The 27,272-nt window shown below is 35.3% G+C and overlaps 4 protein-coding genes across 8 annotated transcripts in view; all 4 read right to left on the minus strand.

Annotated features, from left to right (window-relative positions):
* On the minus strand, positions 1–1,112 carry LOC132695606 (keratin, type I cytoskeletal 10-like). The gene is made up of 6 exons (XM_060659956.1): positions 1,024–1,112; positions 882–964; positions 562–762; positions 408–503; positions 268–354; positions 1–215 (listed from the first exon to the last, which is right to left on the minus strand). Exons 2-6 carry the CDS (start codon positions 946–948, stop codon positions 52–54), a joined length of 615 nt encoding a protein of 204 aa, XP_060515939.1. The 5' UTR covers positions 949–964; positions 1,024–1,112; the 3' UTR covers positions 1–51.
* A 700-nt stretch (positions 1,113–1,812) lies between these two features.
* On the minus strand, positions 1,813–7,135 carry LOC132695532 (uncharacterized). 4 transcript variants are annotated; one of them, XM_060659830.1, is made up of 7 exons: positions 7,093–7,135; positions 6,912–7,036; positions 6,423–6,858; positions 5,499–5,756; positions 4,865–5,012; positions 4,449–4,811; positions 1,813–4,391 (listed from the first exon to the last, which is right to left on the minus strand). In XM_060659830.1, the coding sequence occupies exons 3-7, from the start codon at positions 6,587–6,589 to the stop codon at positions 3,000–3,002; spliced, it is 2,328 nt and encodes a 775-aa protein (XP_060515813.1). In that variant the 5' UTR covers positions 6,590–6,858; positions 6,912–7,036; positions 7,093–7,135; the 3' UTR covers positions 1,813–2,999. The 4 variants fall into 4 exon arrangements, with proteins under 4 accessions (XP_060515813.1, XP_060515815.1, XP_060515816.1 ...); XM_060659832.1 differs by lacking the exons at positions 6,912–7,036; positions 7,093–7,135 and adding an exon at positions 5,949–6,130 and having other exon boundaries at positions 6,423–6,560; XM_060659833.1 differs by lacking the exons at positions 6,423–6,858; positions 6,912–7,036; positions 7,093–7,135 and adding exons at positions 5,953–6,130; positions 6,210–6,397.
* A 401-nt stretch (positions 7,136–7,536) lies between these two features.
* Positions 7,537–8,980, minus strand: LOC132695533 (protein SHQ1 homolog). The gene has a single exon (XM_060659835.1). It carries the CDS (start codon positions 8,930–8,932, stop codon positions 7,634–7,636), a length of 1,299 nt encoding a protein of 432 aa, XP_060515818.1. The 5' UTR covers positions 8,933–8,980; the 3' UTR covers positions 7,537–7,633.
* Positions 8,981–17,527: 8,547 nt separating this feature from the next.
* The window catches only part of LOC132708569 (neurogenic locus protein delta), a 154,935-nt gene continuing 145,190 nt past the window's right edge, over positions 17,528–27,272 (minus strand). For both annotated transcript variants that reach the window (XM_060680952.1, XM_060680951.1), the window contains 3 exons: positions 24,482–24,727; positions 24,190–24,250; positions 17,528–19,964 (listed from right to left, as the gene is read on the minus strand). In XM_060680952.1, the coding sequence (XP_060536935.1) occupies positions 18,371–19,964; positions 24,190–24,250; positions 24,482–24,727 (1,901 nt within the window). In that variant the 3' untranslated portion in view covers positions 17,528–18,370. The remainder of the gene's footprint in view (positions 19,965–24,189; positions 24,251–24,481; positions 24,728–27,272) is intronic.

Here is a 27,272-nt window from a genome sequence, read left to right on the forward strand (position 1 = left end):
AACTCTTTAAAACAAATTTATTTGATCTTTAATTGGTAAAAGAAGAAGACATTATGCTTGAGCAACAGCCTGAGCATTTGCTTGACTATTAGCACCGCCTTGGAAACCGTTAGATCTGCTACTACTGCTGGCAGACGACGAAGATGCCGAAAACCCGTTTCCTTTGAACGTTTGAGACTGAGCATTGGCATTAGCTTCGCCGCCTCCACTGGCACCTATAGTAAAACACAAGCGTTTCAAATTACATAGTCGATAGTCAAAAATTACCTGCGGATGCTCCTCCAGCAAATGGTGGTGCTCCTCCGTTCACTGCATGGGCGCCACCATTACTTGCACCGCCTGATCCTCCTCCACCTAACAATATCATAGAATAGTTAATGAACTAAACCTCTTTAAAAACTTCATACCCAATTGGTTATATCCTCCAGGTCGACCATGGCCTCCGCGATTATGTCCTCTATGCCCCCCCGGGCCAAACTCAGATCCAGGAAAATGGAAGCCTCCTGAAATTTGCGTTTATTTGGTTACATTAAACTTGTAATTATGTTTAGTGCTAAATACCTTGCGCATCTGCTTCTGCTTTTGAGTTGGCATGCGAGCCTCCAAATCCTCCCGCAGAAGCTTGGGCGTTAGATTCAGCGTTGGCGTTAGAGCCACCCCAGTGGCGTCTCGGAGATCTGACCACCCGAGTGTTACTTTTAGTAGAACCTACTAACTGCAGCGGCACATATATGTCACCATCATATTCTAGTCCGGGTACCACTAAAATATAAATAAAGAACTGCGATGCCGTAAAATTGTACATTTCCATTAAGCACCGTTAAAAGCAATTCTACAGTAAAAATAGTGGACATTATGTATAGAGTAAACTCAACACTTACGCTGATAGCTCGCCGCACTACATAATACCAAAACGGAACACAAGGAAACGGCACACCTCAAATCCATATTTTGGAGATTTCGCCTAGTCAAGAAATGTTATGTTATTTATATAAAATCTAAATAAACAAGCGTCCCCACTACCTTTTAGCCAATATTTGCTCAATACATTAAAAATCGGGAACTACCAAAGAAGTTTTATAGAAAAACTTGTTTAAAAAAAATTAAATAAACAGTATCCACGCTTTAACAAGGCGAAATCATCTTACCAAGATATGCTTATGCTAATTAACCATATTATACACAGTTGTCAAATTTTATCGTTTTTGGCAATGATTATCAATTTAGATTTCTTTAAGCAATAAGTGACCTGCGTAATATTAACATGCAAGTGCTCCAGTAACGCATATTTTGAGGTAATAATTGAATATAATATTTTATTCTAAAATGTGGAATACGAAATATATGTATAATGACCGCAGACATTATTTCTTATTAATTTGCCCATTTCTCAACACTATGTAAATTTTCTTCAAAATAAATTAGCGATGTCGTCATAGCTAATTTAGAAGTTAGTTTCCTGTATATGTCTTCCACGTATTCAAGTCATATCTTAATAAAACACAAAAATGAACCGTTTAGCTGTTTTGATTTCACCGATTTTTTTTTAAAACCACACATTATACTGCCCTTTTAAAATTTTGTTTTAGAAAATATCTTTTACGGACAAAATTACTTTCAGAAAAAGGTGTTTGGGGTGGGTTTTGAAACTTTTTTTTGGTGTAGCTAAGAATTAAATATTTTTTTAATACAATTTAACAGGAAAATTAGATCACCATGGTAATAGTATTATTTGTATTTTCATTATAGAAAACAATGGTTTTGTATTTTTTTTGTCAAATCATAGTGTAGGAGTAGCACGTAAATATTAAGGGTGTACACAGGTCAAGTGGAACGAGACCCAGAGCAAATCAGAGCAGATTAAAAGATAGCCATTACTTCCAATCGATTTATTAGAGCAAACTGCATAAAATAAAAAAGTATTTTCAATAATTTATAGCGAAATGTTTTAAAAAATAAATAAATTATAAATATAAATATATTATAATGAAAATACATACAATACAATTTAACAGGAAAATTAGATCACCATGGTAATAGTATTATTTGTATTTTCATTATCGATTGTTAAGTAAACAACAACATTGCTTTTAATTTTTTAAAAATTAGAAAAGTATTTTTCACCACTGCAACTTTAACCACAGGTAGAAAACAATGGTTTTGTATTTTTTTTGTCAAATCATAGTGTAGGAGTAGCACGTAAATATTAAGGGTGTACACAGGTCAAGTGGAACGAGACCCAGAGGAAATCAGAGCAGATTAAAAGATAGCCATTACTTCCAATCGATTTATTAGAGCAAACTGCATAAAATAAAAAAGTATTTTCAATAATTTATAGCGAAACGTTTTAAAAAATAAATAAATTATAATGAAAATACATTTTTAAACTAAACAGATTTATTTTTTCCATCATATGCTAATACTGTTTAAAAGTACAAAAAAAGATAAAATTTTTAAAAACAAAAAACGATTATGAGTATTATTATACATAACAATGAACAGATATAAAAAGAATATTTTTTAACACACTAAATAGAGGTTGTTAAATAAATATCAGTTCTGTTGCTATATTAAAAGTAATTTTTGTCATTTTTTCCAAACCGTTTGTAACATTTTTTTTTTCGTGACGAACCAATTAATAATGCAGTGATATGTAGGAAAGGACAAGGGAGAAGAAAATACGACCTGAAGAGCTATAACAAATGTTTATTTAAATGAATGACATGGGCTACAGCTATAACGATGAACCACACACTCAGATAACACACACTCTCGACTGAGATCTGAATGTAGAATAATGCACAAAACCCTCGGCCTATCTAACATTCAAAGTTTAGAGAAAATACTTATGACAAAAAAATATCACCATTTACCCTGTGCAAGTCTCTGTTGTTGTCAAAATGCAAGTGACCAACTGTATTCAAGCGGACAGACTTGCTAGGTACTAGCTGAACATATGTTACAGGTACACAACATGAAAACACAGTGAAGGAAACCAATCAAAATCCTCCCAAGTACGGAGGATAACCGGGTGGATGTGAAGGGGTCGGTTGCGGATAACTGTAATACGGATAATTCGGGCTCGGTACATGAATGCCAGGGCCATAGCTTTGAGCATATGGAAGCTGTGGGTAACCTAAGGGCATAGGTTCATAATGACCGCTCCATGTTGGTGTGGGATACAGGGGATACCCTGAAGTGGGAGGGTAATTATATGGAACTGGACTAGCTCTTGAAGATGGTACACTGTAACTGTTGAATTGGCCGGAATACTGATCAGGAGTTTCACTCAAAGGTGCATCTCCCTCAGTAATACTAGGTATTTGATCAACTAATGACTCGAGACCAGAGAGACTTTTGGAAGCGATGTCTTGATTTTGCCTAGGAGATGAATATTGAGGATCTTGAGGTGGTTCCATGTAAGACTGATAATGATAAGGATGTTGTTCGCTGTTTGTGGAAGGTGACGGACTTAATCTGCTACAATCAACATCTTCAGCCATACTAGTAGGAGGTTCAAAATCTGGAGGCCCTATAGGAGAAGCGGGGGAACCCAATTGCTCTGAGCTAATAGCTGCGCTGATTTCTGAGCTTAGATCTGAATGTGTAAACGGCTGCGAATGTGGTCGTGGAGACTGGCTGTATGGTGGTCTAGGTGACTGGCTATATGGAGGTCGCGGAGAGTTATTATACTGAGGTCTTGGTGACTGATTGTATTGGGGTCTAGGTGACTGGCTATATGGGGGTCTGGGTGACTGATTGTAAGCGGGTCTTGGAGACTGGCTGTAAGGAGGTCTGGGAGATTGATTATAAGGAGGGGGCTGTGAACTATACAAAGCACCTGCACTGTTAGGTGGCGTCATTGCTGGCCCCATCGGATAGAAGTTATTAGGTGACTGTATTGGAGATGGACTTGAAAAACACTGAGACATATTTGTCGATGTATTATTTTCAGACTGGTTAATATCCGTATTTTCTACTTTTACCTTCTTAGGCCGACCTCTTTTTTTCTTAGGAAAATCACAGTTATTGTTTTGAGTAGGTGGGGGTTTACGAACTATTGGCTTGGGAGGAGGCTCTTCTCCTTCGATTTTAATCTTTTTTGGTCTACCTCGTTTCTTTTTACACGGTATAATAGTACCATCCTCAGTTTTGATCACAGCGTTGCTAATGTCGGTTAATTCTGTTGGATACAGATCTGCTTTTGGTTCAGCTTCATAGCAAGCTTTTACTTTGGGTTCGGTGAAGACCATTTCATTTTCATCAATCTCCGGGATAATGCCATTGAGATAATCCCTAAATTTCTTCAACGCAGCATAAAATGGCACTTTGTCAGCTGCCCTTGGGAGTTGGGCGCATCTGGCACTAGATGATGGCATTACCCACATATGCTGAAAGGAAAATAAAATCTTGAATAAATTTCGAAAACAAATTGGAGGCAAATTTACCGTGTCAGTGCCCTCCACTAAATCCGGTTGTCGCCCAAACTTAAAGTCCTTCTTTCCAGAAAACACCTCATATATGAGTTTACCATTAAATACAGCAATTTTGGGTCTAAATTTTCTTAACTTTTCTAATAGAATTTGGCTACCTTCCTTAATTTCCTTACGCGTTAAATCCGCACTACCTTTGGTGGCACGTGAAACCATATTAGTAAAGCCTATGCCAACTTGAAGTAATTTATAGTCTTCGTCTGCTGACATCTGCTGAGGTGTGAGACCGGATAAGTACAAACATTTCCAAAAATGATTTCCTGGACCAGCATAGTGATGGCCCTTGTAGGCCGCAAATAATCCGGGATTTATTCCAATCTGTTAAAATGAAGGTGTAACAAAGGGACCATGGAATAATAATAAATACCTACAATAATTATATCCAAGTTTTCTGTAAGATGATCGGGCAAAGTTCGTTTAGACACTTCCTCTTCAGGCATTCCATTAAACCGATCATGTTTCTTTCGTTCTTTTATAGGCCGTGGAATTCCTCCATTCAATTCTTGATTAAATTCGGGCCTTCAAAGAAGTTTCATAATTAAATCAAAAGAACTAAAGAGATTTACTTCTTTTAAATATATGGGTGTAGCATCTTTAAAAATACTTTACTAACCACATGTTCACACACAGGTCCATTTTACTAGCAACAAATTTTGCCGAATTTTTTTGAATACTGGAGAGATTTATCAACTAGAACGCTTTTAATCTTCGGCTGATAAGGCAGCGTTATCAAAGACCTTGGAATATAATTTATAATTGGCGCGGGTTACAACAATTTTTACTCCCGTTATTTCAACAGTGTTAAGTATGTTATCTGAACGCGTTGAGGCTATTATCTCACCGAGATTTGCATATACGGATTGCAAAAGTTAAAGTCAAGAACTAGGGAGTGAGATTTTGTAAGCCAGTCAATTTTCAACATGAGTATATTTAACCTCAAAACAACAACCAACACCTAATATTTACTCAACTAACATGCACATTACATTACAAAGTGGTACTTACTCGGGTTTGATTTTCTTTTTCCTCCCTCTTTTCTTTGGGCCAGGCATAATCTGATTATTGATTGTGGGCATGGGGTGCATAAGATGAGGGGGGCCTTGAGCAGAGGGAAGCATCGGAATCGGGTCATCATCAATAAAACTGTAGGGATCTTCCAATTTTTCACATTTTACTTCATGATTATGATTAATATTGTTCGGGTTGAGAAGCATATCAGCACTGGTTTCATAGCCATCATCGTGGGGTTCCAATTTCATGTTGCTAAAAGATTAAAAAAGCTCAATCTAACCTATCCATAAAAGTAAATTTAGAGAGGGTAAACAAATTTGTAGGACTAAAATGGCATCTATATATTCCAAGTGAAATCCATGCCCCAAGTCGTACAAATTTGTTATAATGGCTTGGTGGAAATTAACAAGAACCGTAAAAAAAATAAAATAAACAAAAACTTACGCACTATTTGGGCGTGTATCAGAAAGTTGTGCAAAACATTATGCGGGCAGGACACACTCAAGGCAAGGCCCGGAGGGATGTTGAATTATGTCTTTAGGGATTAGGCAACACATACACACCAAAGGCTAACTGGTAGATGTTGTGTAAACAGTGTTACAGCGGCCATCAAACAATAATTACAACTATAAACCAAAAAAGTTGGTAGAGTGAAGAACGGCAATGCATTATTCTTAAAAAACCTTGAACGCGTATACAATTTACCTGTCGATGGAAAGTTATACAAGCAGAAATAAGTGTGACAAAAATAAACACTTTGAAAACGAACTTAGATCGTGATAGCATGCCATCTCCGCTTTCCGCGGTTATAATTGGTAAATAAGTCGTAAAATACAAATGTTTACATGTGAATGGAGCGCGTGCGAGGGAACAATCAAGCGTACAGGGTCGCGAACGCAAAACTAGGTACATACTTACAGCTTGTACTTATTTGCGAAGGTCACCGGGTGGTTGTAATTTTCGTAGGATAATGGTCCAGGGCCGAGGCTGGGGAGACCCGAATCCGGTGCCCCTCCGCCACCGCCCGTTTCCATTGTCGCTCCCAGCAAGGTGGTGGACTCGCGAAAAAGAGTTGCCACCTGCATCGGCCAATAAGCCGAGCTTTCGCTCGGTAAAAATTTACAAAACTGTCCTCACTGCACGTTTACATTTGCACTAGCTTAGAAAAACCTAACAACAACCTCACCCTTTAAAAATAGTTCTAACTCTGTGATTGGTTCAACAAACGTTTTGAAAAATCAATAGAGTGTTATCAGCTTGTATTTTTGTTAAAGCCCCGCTCCGGAGCTCATTGGCGATGTCTCCACTAGCGTCGCTTCCTCTGACGCCTGACGTCGTTTTTTGGCAGCGCATTCTACAAAAAATTTTAGAAACTAAAAAATGGAAAAATGGCATTGTGTTAGTTACAGCGCGCTCCCTTGTTCGAAGTGATTCGTTGCGCTGACCCTAGGTGGCGCGCCGAACGTTTCCGAATAATTATCTTCGTTTCGCCTTTAAAGGCGCTTGAAAAACGTCGGTTAAAAAACTGAAAACTAGAATGAAATTGGGATACATATTAGTTTTAAAGTTAGAATATTTTATTAACTACCTTTAACATTGGGTTGCGAATCTACTCTAGCACTACTTCAAGGGATTGTTTACACTGATTCTAGTCTCCTATCTGTAACGTGGGTGCGGGTATTTTTAGATTAATAAAAATACGAAACTTGGGTTCGGACCTTTTAAGATATTCATTAGGGTCAGACAGTCTGTATTGTTTTAATACAGTATAATCTCTTTATCTGTATTACTTATTAGTTAACACAAAAGTAATTCTTTCTAAAATTAGAGTCTTCCTTTTGTATAAATTGAATTTCATGTCGACTTTATTCTTAAATATATCCGAGAGAGCAGATTTCTCACTCACGTATGAATCGATTTTCTCGCATTTTATTGTTTGATTTTAAAAATTTTTGTAATGATAAACACCTACGTCTGGATGAAGACTTAATTAGTATCTGGATTGTAGAGGTTACACTGTAAATCAATAAAGTACAATAAAATTTATTACTCAAATTTATTTGAAAAAAAAAACAAACTAAACTTTCGTTACATTCAACGACATAACAACACAAAATAATTAATAAGCTTCAATGGGCGCTAGAGTCTGACTCAGAAGTATCATCGCTATCATCTGAGGAGTCTTCGGATGAATCATCAGAACCATCATCTGATGCAATGCTGAGTTGAGCTAGTTCGGCAGACATCTTAAAACTGGCTTCAGTTTGTACCAAATTAAGTCCCAAGTCATCCTTTTGAATTTTTATAGACAGGACCTTATCGGTGAAAGCCTTCCACTTTGCCTCGTCCCAGTGCATGATAAAAGTGATATAATCATTTATAAATAAATTGTTTACGATATAACGGCAACAGTCGCCTTTCAGAAAAATGAAATATATATCAATCAAGCATCTCACTAGGTACCGCTTATCTAAGCACATTAACTTCTTAACATCTTCAAAGACTTTTTCACTTAATCTAAAGTTCCTATAAAGGGGGTAAATGACGCTCCTTCGAAATGCTGAAGTCAATGCTTTTTTTGGAGTCTCAAATGCATCGAGCCAGCTTAGAGTCGCAGCTAGTTTTATGATAGTCCAACCAGATTCTATACTTTCTTCATACATCATTGTACGACGATCATAACAATATGCATACAAAATATCAATAAGTCCATTGTAGCAATAATTTAGTTGTTTGTCGGTTAAGTCATAAACTTTTACATTTAAATTCCTCATAAAGTCATCTTCTCTATTGGTAAACTTGAATTCGTTTGAGTCAGACCATGGGTCGTCTTGTGCAATAATATCATTTATTTCCTGATCTTCCAATAAATCTGCGCAATAATGTTCCGAATTAAATTTGCCTTGTTCATATTGGAGTCTCATTTTCCCCCTGTCAGCCACTGATACTTTACAAGGATCTATTTCGAAAACATCACTAAATTCAGAACTTATTCTGATTAAATCCTTCCTGGCTCTAAGAGCAAATCCAAAACCATATTCTATAGTGTTACAACTAAACTCTTTATCCTCTTCAGTTTCGTTAAACAAAATTTCTATCTTCGGCTTGCCATCATTGTAGTTAGCACCAACACTATTGGTGAGGAACTTGGTAATGAGATCTAAATCCTTGAAATGTTCCCCCGGCGTTTCTTTTTCACAACGAAACGTAAATTCTGAAGAATCGCTATCAAACGAACATACGGAATCGGACTTATCGGCTATCAAATTTCCAGGCAAATTCAGTCTTAAATAATAGGGCCTGCAAACGAACAAGAAAACATTTTCGTTAATGTCTGCATCGAATTCTTTCAGGCTGCAATGGGGCGCATCTATTTTGATGGTCACAAATCTCGAGTCTTGCGTAAGCTTGAATCTGGGTACAATCATCTTCGAATTATGAAAATTTCGATAATTTCGGTTAAAAAACTTTACATTGGTTTGGAGGTTATGCTAATCATTCTTGCAGCGCTCTTTTAGATTGACAATGGGATGTACTAAATCGTCGACAGATGGCGCGATCACCTCGAATATTGCCAAAACCTTTCTAGGATGCTTTTAGTACGTTAAAATAATGGTTTTCTTGGCAAATCCATAAATTATAACCGCGAAAACGGTTTGTAGGTCAAACGAACGCATATAGCGGTTCGAACGGTGCTCATCTTCACATAGAAAGTAATGTACCATTAGCCAGAAAATTATTAGAAATGAAAGTTGATCATCACGTAACTGTTTTATTAGCGTTATCTTTCCGCTAGGAGAAGATCGTCAAATGTTGCCCACACCCGCGATAAATACGCGAAAATCCAAAAAGAATGTGTGGGTTTGTCTTGCGTAAGTTTCGTTTATACGAAACAAGACGAGTGAAAGGATTCACAACGCATATTACGAATAAGTTTAAGTCGCCTGTGTCGCTGGGCGGATTTATCTATCGCATTGCAATCCAAAAACGAATTACCTGTTGCTTTTCGGTAAATTCGTGTAAAATAAAAATTATTTTGGCTATTAAAACGAGGAATCGTCTATTACTGCGTGCGTTGGACCCATAAGGGAAGTTTGGAAATTGAAATTTATAAAACCCGTGGGCTGAGTTTAAGTCGAATTACAGCGTCATCAGTTGGCGCCCCCAACAGCCTAACATCTGCCGTGTTGTCCCATCTGCGAGTTTAGCTAAATCCTGGGACTCGGTTTTACTGCACGGTACGTCATTAGTATCTCAAAATGTACGGGACGCACCTAAGGGGGTAAAAAGTCTCCCGTGTTCTCCAAAGATGGTGGACAATGGGAAGAGTACATTTTTTTAAATTTTTATTATTAAATTAAATATTTTAAGAACGAGATTAGGCTTATCGATTGAGATACATGTATACACCTACCTATATTTCGTTAAAACGATTCTCAACGGAACACTACTGATCCAAAAACTAGCACTCTATACCGGATGTCCATTTTTCGATGGTTTTCGGGTTTTCGCCACACTGCGATACTTTTTCGAACAAAAAAAAAAGTCATTTTCTTTTTTGGTATTTACAATTTTCGAAGGCAAATAATTATTTTGAAATTATTTAAAACAGAAAGCTACAAGCCTGGCCATTTATTATTTTAAATGCAATAAGACGGATAGGAACCATATGTCAAACATGTTTAAAGCATAATGGAGAACAATTTGAGCAACATTTGTAATTATTTTTTAATCAATAATCATAAATAAAAATGAGTATTTTTTTTAGGTTAAAGAAAAATTACTAAAACTAAATAGAGGTTTTTTTTTATAACCTGTTAATGCCCAACTAATTAAGACGATTTTTTTTTCAAATCTTAAATATTAGCCTTAATATTAAAAAAAACTTTTGTTTTGTATATTTTTGAGAGAGGCCTTTAGAAAATATATTGGGTTTGGTGTACTTTTCCAAAATAATTGAAGATAAAAATCTGAGGGCGCCACTGAATCCCGCGTAAAAAACAGCAACAAACCTACGAGGGATCTCATATATACCCTACAAATCATAATAAAGTGAGGTTTGTTTAAAAATTCATTTTTTTTCTTTTACCTAGATTCTCGTGTTATTGAATTTAATTTCTAAATTTTATAATTTGCTGGACTTAGATCTCATATTTGCTTGCAGATTTTGTCGGTGCACCGAAAACAACAAAAAATAATAAATTTCCTTTCGAATTTTAAGACGAAAGTATGGTCTAAACTTTTCATCATTGTAATTAAAAAAAAAAAAACCTTTTTTTTTCTTGTTTTCTTAAACCCAAATTGTACTTCAACAAAGTAATATACGTAAAGCGTAATTTGCCGGTCTTTTTAAAATTTTGATATATTTTATAACTAAACAAAATTAAAAATACAACTTTTTTTTTCTCATAAATTATTTTCGTATTTTGCTTTGTTTTCGTGTTTGCATATCCCATAAAAAAATTGCGGTATAATGTCACAATTCTTAGAAGATGCTTAATGTTCATTTACAAATTTACAGCTTTGGTTTATTAAGATCAGCATTCTATTTAATTATGAACGAATAATTAGTCCCATTGTAGCTTCTCGTAATTATTCTTTTTCCATTTTTTTGTAAAATTAAGTATATAAACTCCAAATTATTAGCAACAATTTTTTTTTATGTTATTAATTACCACTGCATATATTACATTTCTTATTTTTTATTTTTCTTTATTGTTCATACGCAGGAAATAAATATATTATATAGAATATTCTGTGGAAATATTTTTACTTTTTTGGACATATTGTTAACAAATATTGTCAATTTACCTAAAATAAGTATTTGAGTGATTGATTGGAAATATTTGCCATATCTTCCATTTTTGTAAATACCTTTCCATTTTCATTCAGTTTTTTAAAGAAATAAAATAGCAAATTTAAAAATTAAATTAATGTATACTCTTGTAATCACTATTATTACATAAAGATCTTAAATTTTCTTTGCATAATTTGGTTGCATAAAATGGTTCAATTGAAATTTCATGCGACGCTGGTTATGTTTTTTTAATTATTTTATGTTTTTTATGCGATTTTATTTCAGTTAAAACTAAAAATTTTAAAATTTTTGTGTGTGTGTTAAATGGTTGAGAATTTATAACGGATCATTTTTTATGCATTTTTATTGAAAATTAGTGAAGAAAAAACGAAAAAATGTAAAACTGTAAAACTGGGCTATAGGAATCACCCTTTTGATGTACATGAAAATAAATCCTATTCAATTAACTTATCCTATAACTTATTTAATTATTTTGGGCGACGGTGTAGTAAGCCGTTGCGTTTAAATCGCAATGCTACATAGAAACAATATTTTATTTAAAAGTCCCGGTCACCTACCGCCGTATGTGGTAACACTACTTTCACGTGAGGAAGCATCTTCAATATGGAATTTGGAACGCAGCTTTGTATGCTTCAAACTCAGTACGGTACACCTTTAATCTCTTATCTCTCTGTCTCACTGTATTGCCAAGCTCTGGCCCCTGTAATATTTCCTGCCAATTCGGCTTAATGTTTATTTGATTTATTATAATTTCAAATACACCATTGCTTTAGTAACATAAACTTTGGAATTTTTTTATTTAAGGTTATCATTAACTTTAGAGTCAAGAAGTTTGTTCACATAATAGAGATACATAAGTGTTTAAGATACAGAAAACTCAGCATTGTAAAATAGAAATAAAATTTATCGAACTAAACCAAATGTTTTGGTTATTGGCTGCGAGCGCATTCAGAAAGCATATTTTTATTTTATGTCTAATTTAATATACTTACTTAAGCCTAACAGAGTTTTAAACTTCTTAAATCTAGTATTAAATATTAAACATACATACATAATTTTCCATAACAATAAAAATAATTTTCCAAAAATGAAAGTGATAAATCTGCCAGAAATCAGCGTTTCCAAATTGTATAACTTTACAATACAATACAATACCAAGCGAATAATATGAAGTTTAAAACTCTTCACAAATTCTTTAAAACAATAACAACTAGTGACACTTAAATAGTAGATACGTAAATATCCGCCATAATCATTTAATGAATTTAATAACTTAATTCATTTAATTCATTTTTGGGAAAAAAATATTAAAAGTTGTGGTCTAAAATGCTTAGTTTTTGTTTAATGCTTTGAAAAAATAAATGATGTTGATTAAAAATAATTGTTTCACAAAACACCACTATCTTTCTTACGTAAAGAGGGTCGTCTAAAAAAAAATCAGATATTAACTTTCTTTTAGAAATCGGCATTATTTAGGGAATAAAAATGAAACGTTGATACTCGTATCGGGACCACAAAGCATTTAAAATCGAAATTTTAGAATAACTGTTTTCGTTTAAAATTCCCTCTGCGAAATTACTTATTAACACCCTGTATATTATACCTTTGGGCTAAACTACCTTAAATTTACGTTTAATGCCAAATGGTATACATTACACAAAGATTTTGTGATTTGGTTATTTTTATTATTATTATTATTATTAGAATATTGGCTGGGAAATGTGAAGACATTGGAATAATACAACTAGGCGATTTAGAAGAAGATACCACCCGCTTTTCTGAATCTGAATTAGATGCAGATACCCTTAGTGATGATGGAGTGTTTCTCAGTAACAACAGTGATTTTGACAATGAGAACTTAATAACTTAGTAAGAGACTTAGGTTTACCTAAGGATATTTCCGAAATTCTAGCATTTAGAGTTCGAAATAGAAATTTATTTAAAATCTAATAAGGAAATTTGGTACAATTCCGAGGACTGGAGGCATTTTATTGACTCATCCAAGAGAAGTCTTAAAGCTGTTCATTTGCACAACGGAAATGTATTTACCTGTACCTGTTGAATTCTCTGTAATTGAAAGAATGCTACGAAAATCTGGAATTATTGTTTACTTTAAAATTGTGGGGCTTTTACTGTTTTTCGTGTGCGAAATAGACAACAACATTGGGTGAAGAAGAACTGGCCAAAATTTAACTCCCGGATCAAAAAATATTCTTAACGATAGTCTTATTGATCCATGAAATATTCCGTTGCATATTAAATTGGGACTGATGAAGCAGCACGTTAAAACGTTAATTAAAGATGGAACACGTTTGAAATAACTATGTGGAAAATTTCCCGATCTCTCACGTGCAAAATTAACGGCGCGTAATGGAAGATTAAGACTTGACTATTATTTTAGACTTACTACTAAAAACAATGTTGAAATCAAGCGAGATTTTTATTTATTAATTCTTCTAATGTTTCCATTCGGAAAAATTTTGAATTTTGGCTGTCTTGTCAATTGTGTATTTGGATCTTATCCCTGTTACCAAAATAAACATCCTGGTCACTGCAATGCAATTATTAATCATTAATTAATCAATAATAATAATCATACGATTAAATCACAGTTGTCTTTACATTTTGTCGATTTCCAAAAATCATTCATAATTCTGGGACGTCCGTTATTTTATGAAATACGCTTTTATTTGTAAAACAAATTGCCGTTATTTTAGATTCCATATAATTTCGGGACACTTTGTAACGACTGTAACGAGACACGACAAGAAGATACTTTCATCTTGCATACGGGTAACATTTTGATTCGAACCCATCCTTCGTTCGATGATACCTTTCTCTCTGCTGAATATTAAACAGGAAAAATCCACGTAATTTTGAATTAATTATGATCTTTACGAGATTGTGAAGACGGTTGTAAATAGCTGTAACTTGACTAATAAACAACTTTTCTATGATATTTACCATTCGAATAACAGTAAACGAATTAAACCTCGCTGTAGAGGTTGAAACAATGTCTACAAATGTTTGCCGATTTACGAACACACTCTTAGTATAGACGAATAACGCCGCTAAGGGTATTTTTATTCCGCAAATTTGATATTAAACAGTAGCGGCATCCTTCAAGAGCACTTCAAGTTTATGGGCTACTGGAGATAAGTTACCGACAAAAAGTTTTTAATGGATTTGTCTAAACTTGGCGGATGAGGGCGAAAAACCTTAGAAACCACCGCTAGTGTAAACCAATAACATTCCAAAAAGCAAAGTATACGAGGTCCGTTCAGTTATTATTCCTGTGAGTTCAATTTGCACTACACAGGTATGAGAAAGTATTAAGCCAAAAAAATTCAGAATAATGCGAAAGTGAATCAAAAAATGTAATAAAATCGGTATTGCCAGATGTTATTGTTAGAAACGTGCAATGTTGCCAAGTACCCAAATGTTTGCTGCAGTCCAAGAAACACCAACGTTTTAAGTGCCTATGTTGTAGTGACAGTTTCAGTCAAGCTCTGACAGGTTGATTGGCGAAACGTCAGCAAGATCGCTTCAGCAAAGACCGACTCAGGAAGAATCCAGAAGTTTGGTAAAAAGGAAACTAACCAATTGTTGAATATAAATATAAACACGTTAATAACTAAATATAAAAGTTGTTTGTATTTTGTTAATTGTTACTTTAAAGGTTTAATAGGTGTCTTTTTATTTAGCCATCATTAGTTTTCCTTAGTTTGTTTGAACAGTTCAGTAGCTCAAATACTAGACTGTACTAGACGATGGCACACCTAATGACTTTTGATGTTTATATGTTTTGGGCAGGTGAGAAATCGTTGAAGCACTAACGGGAAAATTGTCGAAAAGTATTCATTTATATCATGGATAGAAAAGCATTAATTAAATTAGTTCAAATATCTTCTCACAGATTTGTTACAAATTTGGCGGCATTGTTTCTAGCGATAAGGGGCTGAATTGGCATTAATGAAATAAAAATTAAACAGTGACTTTAGGGGTGGGGGGCAAATTTATAAAAAAAATAATTTAGTTTCGACATCATAATAAAAACTATTTTATTGCGGTCCATTTATCATAAAAAATATTCTCAACATTCCAATAATATTGGCGAAGAATTCGACTAAAAATGACTTGATATTTATCATAGAAAAAAGTAACCACCTCCGGATGCAGGAATCCAATATTTCCTGTCTGCTATGCTGGTGAGACGGCATTGATTATTGTTGAAAACACTTGGAAAGAATTATTTGCAAAAGCTGAAGAATTACTAAGTCCTAGCTAGATTATAGCCTACTGTCACGTAATTGTGGAATGGTGCTCCAGTTTTGCAAAGAATAAAAATTAATTAAAAAATAATCATTATATAAACTAAAAAAACTAAAATATGGGGTAGTTTTTTTGAACTTCATTGGAATGGCAATGTCTAGCATATCGCTGTGAAAATTCGTGAGTTTTATATATTCCGTGAAAGATTGTCAAAGAGAGCTGCACTCTGCTAACCTCTTCAATCGCTAGTAATTATTCATTTTAATTAGATTAATTAAACGTGTTTTAAAAATATTGTTAATCAAAACCAAACTATGTTGTTTACTGAAGTAAAGGTACTAAGTCTACTAAGTCCTAATGATTCATAATTCAGTAAAAACCACATTTGTATCAAGTTAGCATTAATTGCAAAATTTACTTCATGGCCTTCTGTTTGCAGAGCTTGGAATATACAATGCCCTTCAATTAAATTTGCGTGTATATATGCACGTACACATTTCTCAAATTCATTGTGCATTAGATATATTTTTGAATTCATTATTCAATTACTAAAATGAATATGATCGATTGACTGGCTGAATGTATTTGTAGAGCCACATTTATAAGAACTTTTTTCATAAAACGAACTGAGTAATCACTCTCTTAAATGTAGAAGCGTCTTTTTCAAACACCTTGTATAATTAAAATCGATCTGATTAATCACTCCCTTAAATATTGCCGCGTTTTTTCAAACAGTATAATTAAAATTGTTTAAAGTGTGCATTTGATATATTTTTGAATGTATAATCTAATTGCTAAAATAAACTCCAATCAATCGGCTGGTTGAATGCATTTGCAGAGCCACATTTTTAGGAACGTTTTTTATAAAACGATCTGAGTATCACTCCTTTGTTACACCTTGTATAATTAAAATTGTTTGATATCTTTTTGAATGTATTATCCCATTGCTGAAATAAAAGGGATTCATTGAACGCATCGAACTTTTTTCATAAAACAATCTGAGTAATTACTCCTTTAAACATCTCCCTGTTTTGTATAATGAAAATTGTTTAAAGTGTGCATTTGATATATTTTTGAATGTATTATTCCACTGCTGAAATAAAAGGGATTGATGGAATGCATCCAAGTTTTTTCATAAAACGTTCTGCGTAATCACTACCTTAAATATTGCCGCGTTTTGTATAATTCAAATTGTTTAAAGTGTGCATTTGATATCTTTTTGAATGTATTAGTATTATCTAACAGTTGAAACAAAGGGGATAGAGTGAATGCATTGAATTTTTTTCATAAAACGATCTGAGTAATTACTCCCTTAAATATTTCCAGGTTTTGTATTATTAAAATTGTTTAACGTGTGTATTTCATATCTTTTTGAATGTATTATCCCACTGCAGAAAAAAAAGGGATTGATTGAATGCATCCAAATTTTTTCATGAAACGATCTGAGTAATCACTCCCTTAAATATAGCCCCGTCTTTTTCAAACACCTGGTATAATTCAAAATTATTTGCAGTGTGCATTTGATATCTTTTTGAATGTATTATCCCACTGCTGAAATAAATGGGATTGATTGAACGCATCGAACTTTTTTCATAAAACGATCTGAGTAATTACTCCTTTAAATATTGTCGCGTCTTAACAATTTTCCTCCTTCGATTGCCAAATCATCTCATCTTCAATGCAGCCGCGTTGCATAACCTTGAAACCGTATTTATTGTTAAAGTTAGAACCACCTGGAGTCGCCATATGTTTGCCCGAAGCTTATTCTAACAATACGGAAAAAAGTTTACCTGGCGTTTAGCCATTCAATTCGAAGGTAGGCCCGTACAAAAGCGCCGAATTATACGCGAACGAATGAAACGAAATCGTAGAACAAAAGGTTTATTAAGTAACTTTTAAATAACATTATTCACATGAGGAACAAATACAGCCGCTTCTCTAGAGAAGTATTTATTAAGAAACATGAACGATTTTCATAGTTACATTTAGTTTACATGCTATAAATATACACGACAATATATTACAAAACGTCTTTATCGTTAAGTCTTTAAACTTGCCAAGTGTTAAGTAATATAACAGGTGTAAATCGATGAGGCGGAAAACGGGGGGGCCGCCCCCCGTTTTCCACCCGCGTCGAGTACAAAAATGACTTAGTTTACAGTACAGGAACATCGGTTCTTTGTTCAAAATTAAATACAAAATTCTACCAAAAAAAAAAATTAAATCATAAACGCAAGATCACGATTCAGTGATGTAAATAAACAGCGGCACTCATCACGTGGGCCCGCGCTTCTTCGAAGCGTCCACTGGCCTCGGTAAAGGGGAAAATAAAAAATAAGGGGGGGAAAAATAAATAAATACGCGCAAGGAAGAACGAGTCCACTCGAGGCGTGCCGGCCTTAAACCTAGGACAGTCCATGTTAAGTACAAGGTGACTTAGCTCACTTAGATGCATCACAACGTTACATATTAAATTAACTACTGACGAGACCGGGGGGAGGGGGGGATGTCGCGCTTAAGTGCAAAAGCTGGCTCTCAAAGCGCGTCGCCAGTCAAATCTTTGGTTTCCGGTCAGCTTCGAGCGCAACAAAAAAAAATAAACTACTTACACGGGTTATAAACTACTAGTATGTACACTATGGACAGGCGTTCGGAATCTGACCGCGGCGGCGACGGCGACGGCGACGGCCGAGCGGCGTCGCCACTTGAGCGCGACTCTCTGGGGCTTTGCGTTTTTTAATAAATAAACTATACAAGTCGGAGCTGGAGCGCTCTATCACACCTCGGTGGCGAAAAGTCCGGCCGCTAGCGCGTCCGGCACGTGGTAATGCTCTTCGATCACAAATACGGGGCCATCTTTGGGCGGCGGAGCGTCGCTCAGCGGCGAGCAGGCCGCGGACGTCGCCGACATCACAGACAGACGCTTGACGGGTTCGTAATCAGGCTCGTGCAGCTTCGCGGCCAACAAGGCGGATGCGCGCGCAGCCGCCGCCGCCACCGGCTCGGTATTCAATTGTTTTTGCGAACGGGTCCGCTGCAAACCGTACACGGGCCTGCCGTCGATTATTTGGTGCTTCGGAAACGGATCGCATTCGTTGGAATTGGCGACCGACTCCTCCATCGCGTTATTGGTGCATTTGCCCCAAGAGTTTTTGATCATTCTAGCGTCGGCCGCCATGGCGGCGCCCCGTTTCGCGAAACTACTGTTCGCCGTGTTCTGCTCGTTCTGCAGTCGGGCTTCTTCGTCCGCTCGCGCTTTCTCGCGCTTCCTGCGCTGTTTTAGGCACACGATGGCGCCGACGGCGACCAAAACCAAGAGCGGCACGAACGTCGAGATCGTAGCGATGACGACGACGTGCTCGGTGGTGAGGGCGGAGTCGGAGGAGACGCGCGCGCTCGGCGCGGCGCTGGCGGCTACGCCCGCGCAGTCGCGGCCTAAGAAACCCGCCGCGCAGACGCATTCGAAGCCGTGCACGCGGTTCACGCAGGTGCCGCCGTTGAGACACGGCGCGGAACGGCATACGTCCACTTCTTCGCTACAATCTTTACCGGCGAAACCGTCCCGGCATCTGCATTCGTAATCGTTCAGCAATTGAAGGCAAGTGCCTCCGTTGGCGCACGGTTTCGTCACGCAATAGTCCACCCGTTTTTGACACAAACGGCCCACGAATCCGGGCACGCATTGACAACGGAACTCGTTCACTTTGTCCAAGCAAGTGCCGCCGTTTAGACACGGGTTACCCGCGCAATCGTCCACGTCCACTTGGCAACGTTCGCCGGTGAATCCTACGGGACACGAGCACCGATAGCCTTCGGGAGCGGTCGAGGATTCGGTGCAAGTGGCGCCGTTACGGCACGGATTCGGTTCGCATAAGCTGACGCGTTTTTTGCAGTCTACGCCGCCGAAGTCGGGACGACAGGAACACGCGAATCCTCCGTTGCGGGAATCTTGACACGTGCCGCCGTTGGAGCAGGGTTTGTCCGCGCAGGTGCGCGTGTGTGTTCGCGATTGGCAATGGGAACCGTGGTATCCCGTAGGACAGACGCATACATCGTAGGATCCGTTGCGGGCGCAACTGCCGCCGTTGAGGCAAGGCGTTCGTGTGCAATCGTCAGCGGGTATTTCGCAATCGGTACCGTTGAAGCCCGGAGGGCAACTGCACGTGTAGCTACCCTGGCCGGTGTTGAAGCACGTGCCACCGTTGCGGCAAGGTTTGTGATTGGTGCAGAAGTTTAGGTCCTGGTTGCAGAAAAGGCCGCCCCATCCTTCGTCGCATAGGCAGTTCCAGGGTTTGATGCAAGAGCCGTGCATGCAACCCGGGTAGCGTTGGCATTGGTCGCATAGAGGGCCCTCCCAGCCGGACTGGCATCTGGAAAGAAAGATAGCAACGTTAGTGGACGTTAACAGTCAATCGGAAAAATACGGTGTACTCTTAATGAAGACAATTGAAAACGAAGGGAAGAAAATTAGGCAATATTAACAATTACTAGATTATTTCCTAAGTAGAGACACGAAATATAACAAGATGAAATGAATGGTAGTTCATCCATCAAAGATAAGCGCAAAATCAATTTGGATTGGCATTTCGAAACAAAAAGAAGAAAATTAGAAAGCATCAACCAACACTAGCTTACTTGTTAACAACGAGAGAAAGAAAATGTAACATAAGATGTAGTGCAGAATCAATTTGGATGTACATTCCGGAAGAAAGAGAGCAAAATTAGAAAACATTAGATTAGTTGTTAAGAACAAAAGAAAGAAAATGTCCCATGACATTAAATAAAAGGTCTAGTTATGCCTCATCTATCAAAGACAAGTGCAAAATCAATTTTTATTGACATTTCGGAACAAAGAGAGCAAAATTAGCAAAAATTAGAAAACAGATTATTTGGTGACAACGAAAGAAAGGAAATTAAATAAAAACTAGAACAATAGTTGTTCACCCATCAAAGACAAGTGCAAAATCAATCTGGATTGGGATTCGGGAACAAAGCCAGCAAAATTAGCAAATATTAGAAAACATTAGAGCATTTGCTAACAACTAGAGAAAGAAGATGTTTCATAAAATGAAATGCAAACTCGAATGATAGTTTTTCTATCAGAAATAAATGCAAGATCAATTTTTATTAACGTTTGAAAACAGTGGATGCAAAATTAGGCATTTTAGAAAACATTAGATAATTCGAAAACAAAAGGGGCAAAATTAGTTTACTTTGCTAGCTTCTAGAAATGGAAGAACAAGCTCAAAGTATTTTCTAATACTACATTGCAAAAGAACAAAGATAAAAAGACCTAATAAACACTTGTTAATATTTTATTTAATTACCATTTTGAAGATTTAGCTTAAAATATTTAAATAATTTCATAGAGTAACAACATTTGTGTCTATTACTTATCCAAAACAGAAATTTTTGATATGTTCGTACAAAAATGTAATTACTAGGTAATACCAATCATAATTATTACGATAGTAAATTTTTTTTCTCTAATTTTTAATGTTCTTTCCTTTCAAGAATCAACAATTTAGTGCTAGTCTCATTTTTTGCGATTGTCATTCTCAAATTACAAAAGTTTTAAGTAAAAACAATATTGTTCGACAACAATCAACAAAAAATACTACTAAATTTTAATCCTCTGAACAATATTTTATATATTTGAAATTTAACAAGACTGCATCTATACTGCCCAGTGTAGTGACACACTCCACAAAGTTTCGAGTACTTGCTTCAAATGAAACTTAAATGTTTATTTTTGATGACGAGAATGATTTTTTACTGCAATTTGATTTCCATGTGTGTTTTTCGCTTCCAGTGATTAAAAAAGGTTAAGTGCAAATTGTGATTAAATGATTAAATTGTGCTTTGTGGATAATAAAGACAATAAGAGTTAAATAGAAACTAAATTACTTTTTCTTTTTCAACAAGGACAATGTTCAGTAGCTTGACACTTGTAGTAGTTAAGCAGTTGCTATATATTTTCCTTCAGTTGTAGATTATGTTTCATTTCTCATAAAAAAAAGGGTCGAAACATCGGCATAGAAACTGAAAACGTAAGTTTTTTTAGGCACTATTAATAATCGGCGTTAATTTAGTCAGTGGCGGAGCATGGAAGTCGCGAACGAAAGGCTCGACGATCGGGGTCCGTATTAGCTATTCTAATCGTGCGCTGGGAAGCGAGTTTATTCGGATCGTATCGAGGAGCTCATTGAGTTGCAGCTTGGATCGCGGCTCGCGCGCTCGAAGAGATGCAACACGCCCACAGAGTCTTTTCCCACGCTGCCCGTTGGCAAGTATGCGGGTCAAGGAAAGGTTACCTGTGGGTCGGCGGCCCAATCTGCAACGCCGCTGTCCGGGCCCAGTATTCATCGGCTACCTAAATCCTACCGGACCACCGTCTCTGAAGAGCGCAATTTGTTCGAAACGTTTACGCGAATTTTGAGAGTAAATTAAATATTGCCTCGCGTTGGAAATTAAGAAAACAAAATAAATAAGTTTTACTACCCTCACGGTTACCTATTAATTATGTTTTATTACACTTTCAAATAACTCATTTAACACATCTTAAAAGTTACCATCTGCAGCACAGTTGCGGGGTTGAAAAAAACCTTTAAGTAACCTTTCGAATGACCTCTAATTAAATTTAAAATTTCGAGACATCAATTAATTGATTCCCGTTGAAAATAAAAAAAAAGAATAAATAAGTTTTTACTACCCTAAAAATCATAGTTACCTATTAATTATTTTTTATTACACTTTCAAATAACTCATTCAACACATCTTAAAAGTTACCATCTGCAGCGCAGTTGCGAGGTAGAACAAAATCTATACCTAACCTTGTCAATGACCTCTAATTCCATTTAAAATTTTGTGACGTGAAAATGTGTGGAAATAAAAAAAATGAAAATTTTTAGTATCCTTTTACGGTTACCTATGACTTATTTTTTATTGCACTGCCAAATAACTAATTTAATAAATCTTAAAAGTAACCATCTGCAGTACAGCTTGGGGGTTAAAAAAAAACTTTTATGTAACCTTTTAAAATTTTGAAACATCAATTATTTAATTAATTATTCCCGTTGAAATTAAACCCTGTTACGGGTTACCTATGAACTTTTTTTAATTGGCCCTTTAAATAAGTAATTTACTAAATCTTCAAAGTAACCTTCGAATGACCTCTAATTCCATTTAAAATTTTAGACCACATCAATTGCATGGAATACTGAAATTTTGTAATTAACCACTAATTTTTTGAATTATATGAACAAACTTACAAGTCTCTAAAAATTGAATTACAAAAAAATTCCAATTATTGGGTAACCCAAATCTTATCGGAGATTTACTGAGATGAGATTGAAATTTAAAAATTTATCATTTATTGAGTTACAAACAAAATTCTACTGGTTGAATTTTAGACACCCTCTGTATACGCGAATTTTGAGACATCAATTAATTATTAATTCCCGCACCGGAGTTGAGAAAAACCTTTCGCTAACGTTTCGAATGACCTTTAATTATTATTATTTTAATTAATATTCTCAAATCAAAAACTAAAATTTTGTAATTACACACTAATTCTTTTGAATTTTTCATATTTAAAAATAAAAGATTTACAAAAAAAATTCACTGTTTGAACCTTGATTTATGGGTTTGTTCGTAAGAATTAATCTCAAATAAATAAAATAGAAGATGTTCTTAATGTATTTTTTAATATATTAAAGTTTTTCAAAAATTTTTGGCCACTTTATCAATTTAAATTATTCCTGCAACTCCTCAAAAATATCATTAAAAATGATGGTTTCGTTTTCGACCCCCCTAATCCACTAAACTTAAACCAATAGCTGTTTAGAATATTTATAGATATTCAGGGTCACCACCAAGGTCCATTTAAGTAATGAATTAATTTTCTTTAATTGCATTTTTAAACTCTGAATTGTAATAAAATCATCTAAAAAAAACTAAAATAAGGCATTCAGTCTAGTCCATTTAATTAGTTTGATTCCCATTTCGATAAATTAGGGTGTAAAAAAATAAAGAAGTTTCAAGAAATCATTAACAAAATTGTTTTATGTTGCTACCGTATTATTTTTGAACATATCGAAAAATATTATTGAAAAAATTTGTTGTTTTTTCAATTTACAAAACAAAAACATTTATTTTTCTACCTTTTTTTAACCTAACTAGACTGAATAATTGTAGTTCAGTGTTTTTCTTTAAATGGAAATGGAAATGGAATAAACTAGACCTTATTTTAGTGTTTAAAAAAAAAACACTGAAGCAATAAAAATCTTCAAATGTACCGATAGATATAAATGCTAGCAATAAAAGATTAATTAATTAAATGGATTTTAGTGATCGTACTGTATATCTGTATTCTCAATTGAGTTGAAGGAATTTGCAGGGTATAAAATGAAGGAAACACTTTTCCACTTAGCAAGAACTTTCGAAGACACGCTGTAGAAGTTTTTCAACCATTTTTTTCGTCTATTTTCCAAAAATCCGAGTCATAAACCACAAAAACAACGGCCAACCGCCGGGCTGGTCGTTATCTAGACGTTCGAACGCGCGGATTAATAAAAATTACGCTGACATACTTACTTGCATTCGTTGGGACTCGTGCAGTGACCATGTTGTTCGTCGCAGCCGGGCAGACATTGCGCTGAAACAAAACAAAATTATCAGTTGGATTCTTCGCGCACCCTGTACACAGACAGGTATGCCGCGATCGTGGGAACATTGCCGGCTGAATACTCAACAGCAGCTGAGCTCACGTCTTAGGTCTTGCGGTCACCGTTTTTTTTTTACGATACGAAATTCGTAATTTTTTTTCCCGTCAATGGAGTTACGTCGTCCCATCGTTTTATTTTTTATTTTTTCGACCGGTACTTACGTTTGGTGCAGTAGTCTCCTGTCCATCCGGCAAGGCAAACGCGTTCACCCGTCGGGGAGCAACTGTAATGTCCGAAACTATCGTCTCTTGGTCGGCATAAATTTTCGCAACCCTTGCCGTAATAATGGGGCTCGCACGTCACGCGATATTCGAATCGCAAAGTAGAATATTTACTACTGTGCGCATCTTCGGTCCATTTGTCGCTCACGTCCAACCATCTTTGTCGCATCAGTCGACTGACGAGAACTGAAAACGAAAAACGCCCCCCGTATGTTTAATATTTGTCGAAGAAAACACGAAAATCAATTTCTAAAAACAACACTCCCGTGAGATCGTCGAGATAAGGTTGTTTTTATTTCCCATGTTCCGAACCTTCCGTATCTTTTAAGTAGTTTTAAACTTGTTGCAAGACGGACCGCACTAGCAGGTAGGTATACAGGATTGTTCGCGCTACAGTACCAACTGTCTGTGCCTTTTAATTTCAATAAATCGTTAAAATGTTAACTGGAACAACCTATGTCTAAACTAGCTATAGCAAAATCGACTCAAATATGGTACACTTTTTTTGAGTCAACTCATGGCCAATTTAATGCGTTGTTTATAAGTATTCTCATTTATAACAAGCATCTCTATAGCGTGATATACGGTGATTCTCATTTGGATTTTTTCAAATATTTCGAACGACAACCAAAAACCATTGTTTAAACCACTCGTCCATATTTTTCATGAATTTTGATTTACGGTTAATAATTTTCGATTTTTCTTCACAATTGACAAACCTTGTACATAATCGGAAAATTACCTGAAATAAAAGTTAAAGTCGTCGATCTTCCGCATTTTACGGTTCAAGAATTTTGCCGATCGGTTTAATAGTTTTCGAGATATGAATTTTTTTATAGAGCCCAAAATGACAACAAAAAAATTTTCGAAAATTTTTAAAAAATATTTGCCGATGCCCGATTGCACCTAGCTTTTACAATTTGCATCCGGGGGTGTACTTCTACCAACGTGCCCAATTTGAAGTTAATAGCTGCAAATTCAGTAACAGTGTTTAACTTATAGTCAATTTTCCTTTGAAAGGTAACTCAATTTTCAGATTTCTGGTAATACCGGCACATCCTGTATATTTTCAGAAAATTTTCAAGAATAAAAGTTTATGGGCGTCAATATTCCGTGTCTTTTCGTTCAAATTTTTTTTCGATCCGATGAACGATTTTCAAGAAATAGTCACTTTTTGGTTTAAAAAAAAAATGGTTTTGGAATTTTAAAAAATACTTCTCATTAACTGATCAATTTCAATAGGTTCCGTCACGGGCCAAAGCCCTATACTTTTGCAAAATTTCAAGTCGATATATTCAAATTTCTTACACTTATTGTGTTTCATAGCAAATTTCAAAAAAACAGTCGAAATCGAAAAAAAAAGGTCCGATCGCGGTCATTTTTACATATATTGTGCGGATTGTGGATGGTAAAAAAGGAGCCAAATTTCAACCCCCTACCTTAATCCGTTCGAAATTTATGGCCATAAATGGATTTAGTCTACAGAGAACGGAGAACGGACAGACAAAAAAAATATATTTTTCGACGCTCATCATTTCTGTACCACTGGTGGTCCTTTAGGACCTACCGTTACCGATATCTCGAGTGTAGTGAGGAGCGCGTATACTTTCCAAAAGAATCGATTTCATCGATTTTTCGAAAGTAACAATATGTTAATAATAATAATATTAAACCGTTAAGAGGCAAAAAAATCTTATTACTGAATAATAAGAAACGACCCAAGCCTTAGAACACGCTAAAAAACGCCAACGATTTAATAAAAATTATATGTGATTTTGCTTCAACCGTGCTTTTTAATAAATCAATATGATTTTATTATAATGTCTTCTTGAAACTAACATGTGCCTGATAATTTTGATTACTTATTCTTATTGCATTTGAACTGAAAAGAAATGCATTAAAATTATAATGGCTAACACAAAATATATTTTAAATATTTAATATACCAATTTGAACATGTTATACATTTAAAACGAAGAGATTATTGTTATAAATGTTAAGAAAAAACCTTTTTTTTCTGTTCCTTAGGGTAGAAAGTCGTCGTTCTTTAATTTCAGGCACATGCAATGTTAATGTAACAGATTTTCTTGTAAAATATGTTTTCATTATAATTAAATTTGCCCCTATTTTAAATTAATACTATATGTACTATTTAGCGAAAAAAATTAAAAAACACTTTAAATATTGAATAATATTTAATCGTCTTTACTTAGAAATTGAACTGAGGTGGCTTTTACTTGATGGAAATCCATATATCAAAATAAATAAGAACTAAAAATTCAGATTTTCACGGAATTATATATTTTTACACGACAATTGACATTTGATAAAGACACGGTGTTGTCGAAACAATTGTCATGTGAAAATCTGAACTTTTAGTTCTTATTTATTTTGTCTTTACTTAGGTTTTGGTAATAAAAACGCTAATGGTGTGTGCGTTCTATTGGCTGCTAAAAGTCACACGACAGAAAACCATCTTTTCTTTTTAATACATAACAACCTTAAAAAAATAAATGTTACTAGCAATGTCACTATTAAAAACTCGTATTACCACTGTTAGGTCATAGTTACAGCAGAAGATTATTCCATTTCCTTAAAAAACTACTCCGTTTTTCCATAAATGAAAGGAACTTTCTTATTTTATAAGGCAATCAAAGTTGGACACAGTCTTAAAAAATCCACCTGCGAAATAATGGCGGAGATATAAGGATATTGATGTCAATTATTTATT

This window comes from Cylas formicarius, unplaced genomic scaffold (assembly GCF_029955315.1).
Source record: "Cylas formicarius isolate icCylForm1 unplaced genomic scaffold, icCylForm1.1 PGA_scaffold_12__32_contigs__length_19106922, whole genome shotgun sequence".
NCBI classification, from domain to species: domain Eukaryota; kingdom Metazoa; phylum Arthropoda; class Insecta; order Coleoptera; family Brentidae; genus Cylas; species Cylas formicarius.

What these genes read in the sequence shown, in the direction of transcription:
- LOC132695533 (XM_060659835.1), bottom strand. Translation starts at nt 8,932, where the DNA reads ATGATTGTACCCAGATTCAAGCTTACGCAAGACTCGAGATTTGTGACC.
- LOC132695532 (XM_060659830.1), bottom strand. Translation starts at nt 6,589, where the DNA reads ATGCAGGTGGCAACTCTTTTTCGCGAGTCCACCACCTTGCTGGGAGCG. An exon ending in TTCGCAAATAAGTACAAGCT is followed by an intron (nt 5,757 to 6,422) that starts GTAAGTATGTAC and finishes TTAATCTTTTAG; the next exon opens with CAACATGAAATTGGAACCCC. An exon ending in TAGTGGAGGGCACTGACACG is followed by an intron (nt 4,392 to 4,448) that starts GTAAATTTGCCT and finishes TTTTCCTTTCAG; the next exon opens with CATATGTGGGTAATGCCATC.
- LOC132695606 (XM_060659956.1), bottom strand. Translation starts at nt 948, where the DNA reads ATGGATTTGAGGTGTGCCGTTTCCTTGTGTTCCGTTTTGGTATTATGT. An exon ending in TAGTGCGGCGAGCTATCAGC is followed by an intron (nt 763 to 881) that starts GTAAGTGTTGAG and finishes TTTATATTTTAG; the next exon opens with TGGTACCCGGACTAGAATAT. An exon ending in AGCAGAAGCAGATGCGCAAG is followed by an intron (nt 504 to 561) that starts GTATTTAGCACT and finishes CGCAAATTTCAG; the next exon opens with GAGGCTTCCATTTTCCTGGA.